General features: G+C 52.1%; 1 protein-coding gene across 1 annotated transcript in view; it reads right to left on the reverse strand.

Moving 5' to 3' along the window:
• Nucleotides 1-1,479: 1,479 nt before the first annotated feature.
• NLRP12 (NLR family pyrin domain containing 12) overlaps nt 1,480-13,462 on the reverse strand; it is a 24,718-nt gene continuing 12,735 nt past the window's right edge. The window contains 7 exon segments of the mRNA XM_077756914.1: nt 1,480-2,978; nt 3,572-3,742; nt 5,603-5,773; nt 10,517-10,687; nt 11,136-11,306; nt 11,556-11,712; nt 13,091-13,187. Coding sequence (XP_077613040.1) covers nt 2,891-2,978; nt 3,572-3,742; nt 5,603-5,773; nt 10,517-10,687; nt 11,136-11,306; nt 11,556-11,712; nt 13,091-13,187 — 1,026 coding nt within the window. The 3' untranslated portion in view covers nt 1,480-2,890.

Below are 13,462 nucleotides of genomic sequence, written 5' to 3' on the forward strand. Positions count from 1 at the left end.
ATAAGAGCCCGGCAGCCCAGACCTCTCTGCCTGAGACTTGGGGCATCCCATCTGCGGTTTTCTCTGTGAGTATCTGCTGCCTCCTTCCCACCTTCCCACCTTTTCACCCTTCCCCCCTCCCCCTTTTCCTCCTAGCTCCCATCTTGGGGAGAATTCTCTTCCTGCACCCTCCCTGCACTCACTGCTGGCTTTCCCCCTGCCCATTGATTGGCCCCTAATTCCCCGGACCCCAAACTTCCGTGCGTGGGGCTCCATACGGGTACCCTCTGGGTGTGACTGGGGCTCTCCCAAGGGCATTTAGAGTGGAGGTGGCCTCCTAGATAACCCGCTCTTTCCAGCCATCCACAGGGGAGTCTAAATCTCACCCCCAGCTCCCACGGTGAGTGCCCCACCACCACAGTTAGCATTCTTGGCCTGCAGTGGTGGGTGCATCACGGTTTCCTAACATGAGCTGTTTCTGTGCCGACCTGGTGTGTTGCGCGAGTCTCTAATCAAATTTGTTCACTTTACGGTCCTGCTCCCCAGACCTTAAGGGTTGAGGGTTGAGGTGGGGTTAGTCCCATCCTGCAAGCGTCTTTTGCTTGGTAAGTTGCAGCGGTTGGCGGTCCTTAACACAGTCTGTGGCACTCAAACTGTGGGGGCACTTTCTGTTCTAAGTAGGAAAGTGCCGCCATTTTTTGAGTGTCACCGATTGGGAAGGTCTACTTGGAGGAGCCGAGGGATGGGTGAGCCCAATCCGGGCTTCCTCAGGGCAATGGTCTGCTCTCTCGTGGTACTCAAATGTGGAAGCACTCTTCAGACAAATCGGCGAAAAGTGCTACTATATTTGGGTGTCACTGGTGGGCACCAGCAACGAGTCTGCATCTTACTCAGACTGCCACTTCCTGTATCCACTGCTTGAGATCTCCGTGGGAAGGTGGGGGTTTGGGGACTCTGGGAATGGGCTGGGAACTACATTGTGCTTTGCAAGGTCAACACCTATGAACTTGGTGTGCAACTAATGCATTCGTAGTCATAACCTTACTCCTGTTTCTAGGTGCGTCTCTGTGCCGCCGGCTAGTCCTAAGTCCTTAGCGGTGCTCAGACTGGGATACACAAAATGGGGGCACTTCCCGTCGTCTGTCTGGAAAGTGCTCCCATTTTTGTGTGTCCTTGTCTGAGGAAATCCTCAACTTCCTAGAAACCAGAATGCAAGTGCTTGGTGGATGTACTAACCTGACTTCTTCCCAGCCGTCCTGTCCTGGACCTGAGCCCTCTTGCAGAGAGGCCTCCACCCACCGCCAGCCATTTCTCTGCTCTCATGGAGTGCTGCACGGCCTTCAGTCCATAGGAAAATCTTTTGTAGTAAGCCAGTTTTCCCTGACCTATAAATGCCTTAACCACCTTTATTCTACGTTAAGTTGTACTTTCTTTTGAGCCCAGCCCCATTTTGACCTTGCTTCTCAATGGTGAGTTCAATAAAATAACCATGACTTTGTGTGGGTTTGACTTTTTATTTAAAAAGGGGGCCCTTGGCTTTTCAGAAATGTGGGATGGAGGGGCTCCCCCATTAGAAAAAAGTCTTTGACTTTAACATCGGTTTGGTAGAACATTAGAAACCTATGGGGCCCCCAAGTGGCCCGGAGTGTAAGGGACCCTGGTCATGTATCTTCTGCTCAGGTTGGCTAGAGGCAAAGCCAAAGTTAAATGTACATTGACAAAGAATCCTGGGGACTGTACCCTGGAGATAAAGGCCCAAATTACAGTCCTTAGTGAGTTTGCCGAGCCAAGCAAGCACACCAGCTTGGTCGCGGGTTTTAAGATATTTGTTCAGAAATGTTCCAGAGGCCTCCACTTAAACAGCTGTGTCCCAGAAGGGATGTGCCCTGTGAGGCTCCCAAACCAAGGCAGGGCTGTACCCAAAATAAGTTCACATCCTGGGAGATTTCTTGACCCCTGGCATCCTAAACCTTATCAGACCAGGGTACCCCCCCCACACCTTCCACCCTTCATCTACTCCCCGAGATGAGCCCACAAATGTTCTGGTCCTCAGGCCCCCTAGGATCTGGGTACGAGTGGGCCAGGTTTCCCCCTGTGGCTTCAGCAAAGAGCCTGGGGCATGCTTTCTGGGTTTGGGGGGCTGGAAGCCAAGGTAGGTTGAGGGTACTCCTTTCAAGAGCCAGATGCCAATGAGACCTTGATGTCACAGGAATGTCTGCAGAGTCTGCATTTCCTTTTCCAGATTTCCATGGGCTCCAGGGTCCCTGTTACCCCTACAAGCTCCCTGTGCTCCCCGATACATTCCAGTCTTTGCAGACTTCACTTCCGGCTTCAGTTCAGCATGCTCAAGGCGCCCTGGGCTTTCCTGCTGGCCAATCACTGGCTGGGCTGAGCCTCCCTATCTCCAAGCCCCAACCGGGAAAGTCTGGTTTTGCCCATGTCCTCCACAGCAGGGGACGGGTCACTGGCCAGCCGGCAGGGGTGTGGAGGGCGGGGCTGATGACCTGGCCAGCATTCTCCGGCACACCGCCCGCCTGCTGAGAATGTCTAGCACCCTCATGGCACCACTAATCCTCGAGAACAAGGCTCCACTTTGCTGCAAATGCCATTTCAGCTGCACACTTGCTGTAGGGGGCTGACTCCTGCTGCAGGATGGACCGCTGGCATTAGGAGAATCCTGAATTGCCGAGTGTCCTTGGGGGGGGGCCACAAGAACCCCTCTACTGAGCAGGTTCTGTCCAGGACACTAGCAACCCCCAAACCACTACGCCTTGATGGCCCCACCCCCAAGCAGGAAGAGTTTGTGCTGCTTGGGAGTTTGTCTCCTACATGGAGCCTGCTCATGACCACCCAGCAGCAGGTTCCTGGGATGGTCTTCCTCTGTCCTGACTTCAAGAGGAGGCCTAGATCATCAGCAGCCAATGTCCAGGTGAGGCTTTGTTCCCCGAAGCGCGTCCAGCCTTCTGTGGGTCGTCTTATTCAAGTCCATTCCAAATAACCTGAGGACACACAGTGGGGAAGAGTATTCCAGGCCCTGGTCGCGGCATTCGATGATAACGCCAGATCTCTCAGGCGTCCCGCCTTGTTAACACGATTCCATCACCCAGTCCTTCCATCATGAACTCCCGTGGGGAGACAGGCTGGGCCGGGCAGCTACACACCATCCCAAGCCCCTAACCTGTGTTCACTGGCGTAACTGGTCATCTTTAAGCAGCAGCTGGGTTTCCCTCCTACAGCTGGGGGGACACTGAGGAGCTAAGAGGCTGGGTGATTTGCAGAAATACATCACAAGCCTCATGTGACAATCAGAACCGGAGGCCTCATTCCCTCTAAGCTACAAGGTTAGGAACTCGGCCGTCCATGAATCCCCCAGAGTCACACAGCTGGCCAGCAGCACAGACACCTGCCTGGACCCCGGGGCGGCCTCCTCCCCGCTGCACACTCCCTGCATGCGCTGGTGCATGAAGGGAACATTTCCACATCTTCTAGCCCGCTTGCCCATCCCACCTGGGGGTCTCCATGACCAATCCTCACCCCCGACTCCGAGCCCCATGCCCCAGCTCCTACGGAACCAGAGCCCCCTGTCTCTCACCAGAGGACGCGAAGTTTGCAGCCAGGAGAACTCAGCCCTTTGCACAGCAGCCTGACCCCCGAGTTCCCCAGGGCGTTGTTGGTCAGATACAGCTCCGTCAGGGTCTGGCTGACGCCCAGGGCGGAAGCAAGGTCCTCACAGGCTTTGGCCGTGAGGCCACAGCTATCCAGCCTGCAGAAGACAGAGTGGTTGAAGCAACAGAAGGGGCTATTTTGGGAGAAGTGTCTTCAAAGGGATTCAGGGTGATGCTTTCAGGGGGCCGATTTCAGAGAGAGCAGAGTGGAACCCGACCAGTCCAGGTTAAGGCCAAGGTGGTGCAGGAAAAGAGTTAAGGGAGGCATTTGAGGATGCTTCTCAATGCACACTTCCGTCTATGGGATTCCCACTAGTTTTATGTGAAGTGTCCATTTCCCTTTCTGGTACTTCGATCCCAATTTGTCATTGAAACCCCAGTCTCAGTCCATCTGGGGCTCCCACTGCCCTTGAGCTCAGGAGCCAGGCCTAAGCCAATTGGTTTCCATGTCTCCACGTCACCATGAGTGGTTTCAATTGGACACAAGACCCAACCAAAACCAGTGAGGTTTTTTTCAGAACTTAGACCTGGCAAGAAGTTGTATGTTCTAAAAAGTTTGTTTTTTTTTTAATCTTTATTTTTTGAGAGAGACAGAACATGAGCAGAAGAACAGAGAGAGAGGGAGACACAGAATCCGAAGCAGGCTCCAGGCTCTGAGCTGTCAGCACAAGTCTGATGAGGGGCTCAAACTCACAAACCGTGAGATTGTGACCTGAGCCGAAGTCAGATGCTCAACCAACAGAGCCACCCAGGCGCCCAGAAGTTGTATCTTGTCAACAAGCAGGATCAAGGTTAAACTTACCTGATAAAAGAACCAATACAGCAACAAGTGGGGAAGATAATGGAGAGCAAGAATCCAAACGCCTAGATCCAGCCATGCCTGAAGCCAATTTCAGTTACATAAGTCAATAAGTCTCTGTCTCACTTTTTTTGGAGCATGTATGAACTGGGCTGCCACCTGCCCAAACAGTGCGCCCTCGGGTTCTCCCCAGTTTCCTCTCTGCCCCCCGCTGTGTCTCTTTCCTCCATCCCTTGCCTTTACAGTAACAATAAAAACAGGTAGCATCTACTGAGGAACAACTGTGCACTGAGCACCTTGCTAAGGGCTTTACATTTACTTCCTTTGGTCCTCACAGCAAGCTTCGAAAGAAGTAGTATCACAGCAGGGATTTTAAATGGAAATATTTTAATCTTAGTTTGGCTGAGGCTGTGAGGGGAGCGAAGCCAGCTCCCTAAGCGAGGTACAAGACAACAGCTCGGGGCTCTCAGAGGAAGAGAGGAAAAACAGCTTGGTGACGAATACCCACCCACACCGCAGGTGCAGGAGGGTCAGGAGAAGATCGGGGAGCGGCCTGCAGAAGGGGTGTGCGAGGAGGCCAACCCGGGCACGCACCTCCAGAGGGAGGGTCCTTGTAGAAACAGGCTCATGGTGCCCTGCGAGGTGCCTGCCAGATGGGGGGTGGGGAAGTGCTGCCCCTGAGCACCCCCTCCGCCGCCCCCATCCTGATGCCCACCTACCCAGGCCACCAGATAAGCAAGAGGCTCAGAAATGACCACAATAGAAATAGTCTCTCAGGACGGGAGCCAGGCAGGTTCTGGGGACAAAGGAGGAGGAGGAGTGACAATTCACATTTGACTGAAATTCACACTGGAACAGATTGAGTTTTTATTATATAAAGGTCACTGAGAAGCCAAGAATCTGCCCAAGTAAATGTCAGCGGAAAAGGGGAAGTTTACAGAAAATGTTTACAGGCAACGATGGAAGGGAAAGTGAGGCATTTGTGCTTGCATCCCGCAGAGAATCAATTACTGCCTGAGCTGCCTGCAGGCTTTGTCCCGGCTCTGGGCTCCCGCGGTCTTCCAGAGCAGGGGCGCCACGTCCCTCCCACAGAAGCACAGGGGCAGAGACGCGCCCCCCCCGCCCCCGCCAGGCCACAGTCCCGACCCCCAAGGCTCACCACAGTTTCTGCAGTCTGCAGGTGGGGTGTCCCAGCCCCTCGCACAGCGGCCACATGCCCCCGTCCCCCAGGTCATTGAAACTCAGATCCAGCTCCTGAAGGTGGGGGTTGACCTGGAGCACAGCGCCGAGACCCTCACAGGCGGCCGAGCCCAGCCTGCAAATGCCCAACCTGGAAGACAGGATGCAGAGGCGAGCTGAGTCCGGCCGCAGGCGTCCCTGGGGAGGGTGCCATCCAGGTGCCCGTGCAGGGCAGCGGTCGGACTCAGTGTCCCCTGACCCACCGCCACCCTAGGCAGAAAACAGGAGAAGCAAGGGACAGGTGGGTGAGAAGACGAGAGGAAGAGAGAAATACAAAGAAAGAGGGAAAGAGGAAGGAAGGAACCCAGGGAGATTGTCCGATTCAACACGAGTTGGGTATTTGATGGGTGCTGGTGTATCAGATTCCTCCAGCTGCTGTAACAAGTTCCCACATGGGCGCCTCACACAGTAGAAACTGCTTCAGGGCTCTGGAGACGGAAGCCCAGCCCCTACCCCCCCACCCCTGCCCCCGCAGCCCTGGGCACCTGGTCCAGCCTCTCCCCCTGCCTCCCGCGCTCACCAGCTCATCCGGCCCTGCAGAAGCATCACCGCTTCTCTGCCTCTGTTCACAGTGCGTCTGCCTCCAGGTGTGTCTGCCTCCAAACTTCCCTTCTTCGTGAGGACACCGAATTCGGGGCCCACCCTGCTCCAGCACACACCCACCTGAACCAGTGTTATCTGCAAAGACCCTGGAATGGGGAGCTGTGTCCTTCCCTAGTTTCTTTTTTTAATTGATGTTTTTTAATTTTTAAAAATATTTTTATTTATTTTTGAGACACAGAGAGAGACAGAGCCTGAATGGAGGAGGGGCAGAGAGAGAGGGAGACACAGAATCCGAAGCAGGCTCCAGGCTCTGAGCTGTCAGCACAGAGCCCGACGTGGGGCTCGAACCCACGAACCGTGAGATCATGACCTGAGCCGAAGTTGGACGCTTCACTGACTGAACCACCCAGGCGCCCCAATATGAGAATTTTTTAATACAGATGAGCCCATAGCAGCAAGTGATTTATAAGGGTCTCTCTGTTTTTAAATTTTATTAACTTAAGTAATCTCTACACCCAATGTGACGCTCAAACTCACAACCATGAGATCAAAAGTCGCATGCTTTTCTCACTGAGCCCGCCAGCTACCCAACAGCAAGTGATTCATAAGCAGAACCTCATCTGCTCCTCATGACAGCCGCTGGGAGGAAAACGCCGTCACCATCCACTGTCAGGACATGCGGGCTGCTGTGCACTGGTCAAAGTCACAGGGCTGGGGTCCGCTTAGCCCCTGTCCACACACTGTCCGTGGGCTCTGTTGCAATCGGAAGACTATCTGGGGGCTTAAGAGACCCAAAAGGGCTATTTCAGAGGCTCCTGGGAGGCTAAGTCAGTGAAGCGTCCACCTTAGGCTCACAGTCCATGAGCTCAAGCCCCACATCAGGCTCTGCGTTGACGGCAAGAAGCCTGCTTGGGATTCTCTTTCTCCCTCTCTCTGTGTCCCTCCCCTGCTCATGCGTGCGTGCACTCTCTCTCTCGAAAGTAAATAAACATTAAAAAGAGTGCTATTTCACTGTACAGTATTTTTTTTCTAATTTTCAGACATTCCTGCCTGTCCTTAGATACGGCTCCCCTAGGGCGAAAACCGGAGCTCTCCTTTCCTTCCAGGGTGTCCGTGTTTCCCTCGGGGGGCATGTAGATCTATGTAAACATAAGCATCTGGCCTGCTGTGTCTGGACAAGGGAAAGAGCCTAGCCTCGGCCAGTAAGAGCCACCCAGGGATCACTGGAGAGGTGTTTTTAGGGGCATCTGGCTGGCTCAGTCAGAAGAGCATGCAACTCTTGATCTCGAGGTTGTGAGTTCGAGCCCCACATTAGGAGGAGACATTACAACATTACGAAAAAGTAAATAAATAAACTTAAAAAAACTTTTTTTACACATTCTAAAATGTAATGGCAGAATAAACGTGTATGAATAGCTGAAAATTTGCAAGAAGAAAACGCAAAAGGGGCATCTGGGTGGCTCAGTCGGTTAAGCATCCGACTCTTGGCTTCGGCTCAGGTCATGATCTCATGGTTTGTGGGTTCAAGCCCCGCATTAGGCTCTGTGCTGACAATGCAGAGCCTGCTTGTCTCCCCCCACCCTGCCCCTTCCCGCTCACTCTCTCTCTCTAAAAAATAAATAATCATTAAAAAAATAAAATAAGGACAGAATTTCCCTACTTTATTAAATGACATTGAAAAATGAGAGAAAAAAATTGAACCCCACCAAACCCCACATGTGAACACAAAGAAGAAACTGAGAACACCCTTGACCTTGTACTGGCAAATGATTTCCTTCCTTCCTTCCTTCCTTCCTTCCTTTCTTCCTTTCTTTCTTTTTTTTTTTTGAGTTTATGTATTTATGTTTTTTAGTAATCTCTAAACCCAAGATGGGATTTGAACTCACAACCCTGAGATCCAGAATTTTAAAGACATTCTTCTGACTGAGCCAGCCAGGCACGTGGCAAAGGATTTCTTAGACACATCACAAGGATATAAATCATATGGATTTGACCTCAAAACATAAAGATTTCTGTTTGACGAAAGCATCCACAGACAATTTGACAGGCTGAGATCCTGCCGGGCAGACGTTTCCAAGATACACACCCAACGGAAGATTAATATCTGAAACAGGGAACATTCGCAGAGCAAGGCAAATATAGAACACATACCAAAGACATAAATAAATTATACAATTAGGAAATTCACAGAACAGGGAAACCAAAAAAGCCGATAAGCACATGAAGAGATACTCAACACTGAAATGCCATTTAAGAACATTTTACACCCACCAGGGTTTTAAAGATAGAAAGTTGAATAACCATAAAGATACGGGCAAAGTAGCTTTTCCTAAATAGCGGGCGGAAGTGTAAACTGCCCATCTTTCTAGAGAGCTATTCAGATGGTTGGAGATGTCAAATTCAGCCTGAGTGTGTGACTCTGTGCCCGGGTTATGGGGGTGGAATCTTAGAAGGTTCAAGAAAGAACACACACAAGAATGACTCTCACAGCACAGCCGGGGACAGGGGCATGGGTGTGTGCAAATAATGGAACGCAGGTCAGCTCAAAGGGAAATGTTAGATATGTCTGCACCAATGAGCACATCCTCAGTTACAGAGTGGGGGAGGGGAGAGATTGCTGAGTTGTATCATTTAGTTAAGATAAAGACAGGAGTGCCTACAGAGGAGCTTTGGGGAGCCAATGAAGGCAACAAAATTAAAACAGAGGCAGGGGTGGGGTGCCTGGGTGGCTCAGTCTGTTAAACGTCTGACTTTGGCTCGGGTCATGGTCTCACAGTTTGTGCGTTCGAGCCTCGCGTCAGGCTGTCAGCACACAGCCTGCTTAAGATCCTCTGTCCCCCTTCTCCCTCGGCCCCGACCCCGTGCGTTTGCTCTCTCACTCTCAAAAATAAATTTAAAAAACCAGAGGTGTGTGTGCTTCCATAGTGATAGTGTAGACCGGATGCGGTAGAGAAAAGAATGTGAAGAAATGCATTTCTCTAAACATAACAAAAGCCGTAGAAGTCAGGCTGGGCACAATGTCTTGAAAGAAAAAGAATAAAATAAATCTCCAGCATGAATGACATCAGATAATAGATGAGGCTTTTGTAGGACACACAGACTGTCCTCTGGGACTATAGGGAAAAATGATTTTCTGAAAATTGACAGCTTTCTGTGTTTTCTGTTTGTTCCTCAGTTTATTCATCCATTCCCTCATTTAAAAGCATACTAACCAGGGGCGCCTGGGTGGATCAGTCAGTTGGGCTTCCGACTGCAGCTCAGGTCATGATCTCATAGTTCGTGGGTTCGAGCCCCGCACCAGGCTCTGTGCTGACAGCTCGGAGAATGGAACCTCCTTTGAATTCTGTGTCTCCCTCTCCCTCTGCCCCTCCCTGACTAGCGCCCGGTCTTTTTCTCTCTCTCAAAAATAAAGCTTAAAAAAATAAAAATAAAAATATATTAATCATACTGGAATTTTAAAAATTTAAAAACTAAATAAAAAAAGAAAAAGAAAAGATATGTATTTCTAAACACCCCTGAGCCTGGCGCTATACTAGCCACCAGAGTATGGAGCTGACAGGGGCGCCTGGGTGGCTCAGTTGGTTAAGCATCTGACTCTTGATTTTGGGTCAGATTATGACCTCATAGTTCATAGATCAAGGCCTGCGTCGGGCTCTGTACTGACAGCTTGCTTGAGATTCTTTGTCTGCCTCTCTGTCTCTCAGTCTCAAAATAAATGAACTTACAAAATTAAAAAAAAAAAAGTGATGCTGAGAATTGTAAGGTCAAATTAAATCCCAAAACTAGGAGTCTAGATCTTACTTAGGGGTTAAGGAAGGAATCTGTGGGGATGAAGCATTTGTATGGAGTCCTAACAGATAAAACATGTTTTCAGGGAAAGAGGAGGAAGAGCAAAGCAAGAGGGCATTCCAGGAAGAAATAACTGTGTGTGCAAAGGCCCTGTGGCAGAAAAATCTTTGAGGCAGATGTAGCTAAAGGTTGGGAGAAGAGGGAGTGAGAGTGAGATAGAAGAGCAGATGCAGAGGGCACCTGGGTGGCTCAGTCGGTTAAGTGTCCGACTTCGGCTCAGGTCATGATCTCACGGTTCGTGGGTTCGAGCCCCGTGTACGGCTCTGTGCTGGCAGCTAGCTCACAGCCTGGAGCCTGTTTCAGATTCTGTGTCTCCCTCTCTGACCCTCCCTTGCTCATGCTGTCTGTCTGTCTCTCTCTCAGAAATAAATAAAACATTTAAAGAAAAAAAAAGAAAAGAAGAAGAGCAGACACAGATGATGGTGAGGAATGCAGGACTCACCGGAGGGTCTGGAGTCTACACTGGGGATGCCTGAGGCCGTCACACAGCAGCAGCACGCCGGGGTCCCCCAGGTCATTCAGGCTTAGGTCCAGCTCCATCAGGCTCTGGTTCACACTGAGGACGGAGGCAAGGTCCTCACAGGCAGCGGAGGTGAGGTGGCAAATCTTCAGCCTGCAGGAAATCCAACCCGACAGGCTCTGGGAGTGTGTTCTTTTTTTTTTTTAACTTCTTAAATCTTAATCTTTTTTTTTTTTTTTTACATATAGTTTATTCTGGGAGTGTGTTCTATACAACACCAATGTCACCTCCTCCACCCCAATCTTAAAAGTAGTGCATTTTCAAACAAACAACCCATTGTTTGAAAATGGGCAGAAGTGTGAGTAGACATTTCTTCATAGAAAATAAACAAGCTCACAGTTTACAAGTTTGTGCCCCGCGTCGGGCTGTGTGCTGACAGCTCGGAGCCTGGAGCCTGCTTCGGATTCTGTGTCTCCCTCTGTCTCTGCCCCTCCCCTGCTCACACTCTGTCTCTCTGTCTCTCTCAAAAATAAACAAACATTTATATGGCTTAACATTACCATCCTAACCTTTTCTTTCTTTGGCCCCATGAAGAACTCACCAGAGGATCCTCAGTCTACACACTGGGTGCCTCAAGCCTTGACATAAGAACCTCAGCCCCAAATCCTCCAGCGGATTCCCCGCCAGGTCCAACTCCACGAGATGCCGACTGGTGCTGAGCACAGAGGCAATCTCCTGGCAAGCGCTGGCCTCCAGCTGACACTTTCTCAACCTCGGGAGGAAAGAGACGGTAAAGGGGGCGCCATCTTGCTTTCCTGACTCACCAACAGGAGCCTACACACTTCAGCATAGCCCAGAGATGAGTGAGACGCCGCTGTCTCCAGCAGGGGCATCCTGTCTAAGGAGGCGAAGGGCTAAGCAATTATAGTCCAGGGAGGGTGCCGTGGAGGCAGGAGTGTGCCGTGGCTCACGGCGGGGTCTCTAGGACTCGGACCCGGGTGCGTCCATCTCTGCCACTCACCAGCCCCGCACCCTCAAGCAAGCTGTCTGCAAGTCTGTCTCACGGTCCACGCGCTGCCTTAGGTTCCCTGCCTGTAAAATAAGGACGGCAGTCACAAGGCTTCTAAGGTTGTTGTGAGTACGACAACATTTACGGAAGGGGCAGGACCCAGTTGGTGCTCAGACGGTGAGTTGCTGTTTATTACATAAACCATCGTGGTGGGGTGTCTGGGGGGGCTCCGTCAGCTAAGCGTCCGACTCTTGGTGTCAGCTCAGGTCACGACCTCATGTGTTTGTGAGTTCAAGCCCCAAGTCGGGCTCTGTGCCTTGGTGTCAGCTCAGGTCACGACCTCATGTATTTGTGAGTTCAAGCCCCAAGTCGGGCTCTGTGCTGACAGTGCGGAGCCTGCTTGGGATTCTCTCTGCCTCTCTCTTTCTCTCTAAATAAATATGTAAGCGTTAAAAATAAAATAAACACTAAAAATAAAGTAAAAAATAAAATAAAACATTAAAAATGAATGAAATGCAGAGAAGGACAGATACCATATGTCTGCACGTATAGGAGGATTAGGAGGAACTTAACAGAGGACCGTGGGGGAGAAGAAGGGGGAAAATACTTGGGGAGAGGGAGGGAGGCAAACAGTGAGAGACTCTTGAATGCTGAGAACAAACCCAGGGCTGATGGGGGTTAGGGGGGAGGGGAAGGGGGGAGATGGGCATGGAGGAGGGCACTTGTGGGGATGAGCCCTGGGTGTTATATGGAAACCAACTTGACAATAAACTATTTGTAACAGGAAAAAAAAAAAAGAAGAGGAGAAAGAAATGAAATGAAATGGTCGTGCTGAGGGGAACACCTAACTCAGGTTTGGCACAGTTAGGGAAGGCTCCGGGTTCTTGAAGGCTAAGCAGGAGTTCCCTCGTTGGGATAAGGAGACGTGGGGGGAGATAAGAGAGAACATATATGCTGATCTCTGCCCCGGGCCCAGCACAGAGCTCCTGAGCCCTGTGATTCCCAAGTGTGGGCACATTAGGACTGTCTGGTCGTGACGGGTGGGCTCGCGGGGGCCTGGGCACCAGAGACCAAGCCCTGACGACAGTTTAGAACGTTCAGCGCTGCCCCCCCCGCCCCCCCTTCCAGCAGGGAGAGGCTGGAAACGGAGTTACTGGTCCATCTCGCCACAGGAAGAAGGCTCCGGAAAACCCCCAGAGCGGGGGGTCTGGGGGGCTCCATCGGTTAAGCAACTGACCGGCTCAGGCCGTGATCTCGCGGTTGGTGGGTTTGAGTCGTGCTTCGGGTGAGCCCCCCTTCTCCTTCTCTCTCCCTCTGCCCCTTGCTTACCTGTGCCCCCGACCCCCCGGGAAAACCCAGAAAACAAAAAACCAACAGCGCGTGGTTGGGAGACGCAGGCTGGTGAACACGTCCACACCGCCCTCACCAGGAGGGTGACGCACCCCAGCCCCGTGGGGGCAGACACTCCCAGACCTCATCCCAGGCACCTCTTCCTCCGCGTTCACCTGTATCCCTGGTCCCAGCCTTTAATACACGGCGAAGCCTACGTGCTTCTCGGGGTTCTAGAGCCGCTTTGGGGGCCCCACTGCGGCAGGGGTCGGACAGAAGCCAGGGGACGCCCTGGGCGTGCGGGCGCCTCCGAGGCTGGGGTGGGGCGTGGGGGGCGGCCGGGCGTCACGAGCTCACGGGCTCGGCGCGCACCCCTCAGGGCGCGGGGTCTGCCAGGGAGGGTGGCCTGGGCCCCCCACTGTGCGCTCGGGACAGGTGGGGTCCAAGGAGGCCAGGCAGAGGTTCCCTGAAGCTCAGGGTCCGAGGCAGGAGTCCAGGTCCACAGGCGGCCCCGGCCTAGAGGAAGGGGGGGCGGGGGCGGGGCCCTTGGGGCTCCTCCAGCCCCGGGGGGAGAGGGCGCGGGCCACGCA

The sequence above is a fragment of the Crocuta crocuta genome, unplaced genomic scaffold (assembly GCF_008692635.1).
Source record: "Crocuta crocuta isolate KB4526 unplaced genomic scaffold, BGI_CrCroc_1.0 scaffold142, whole genome shotgun sequence".
NCBI classification, from domain to species: Eukaryota; Metazoa; Chordata; class Mammalia; order Carnivora; family Hyaenidae; genus Crocuta; species Crocuta crocuta.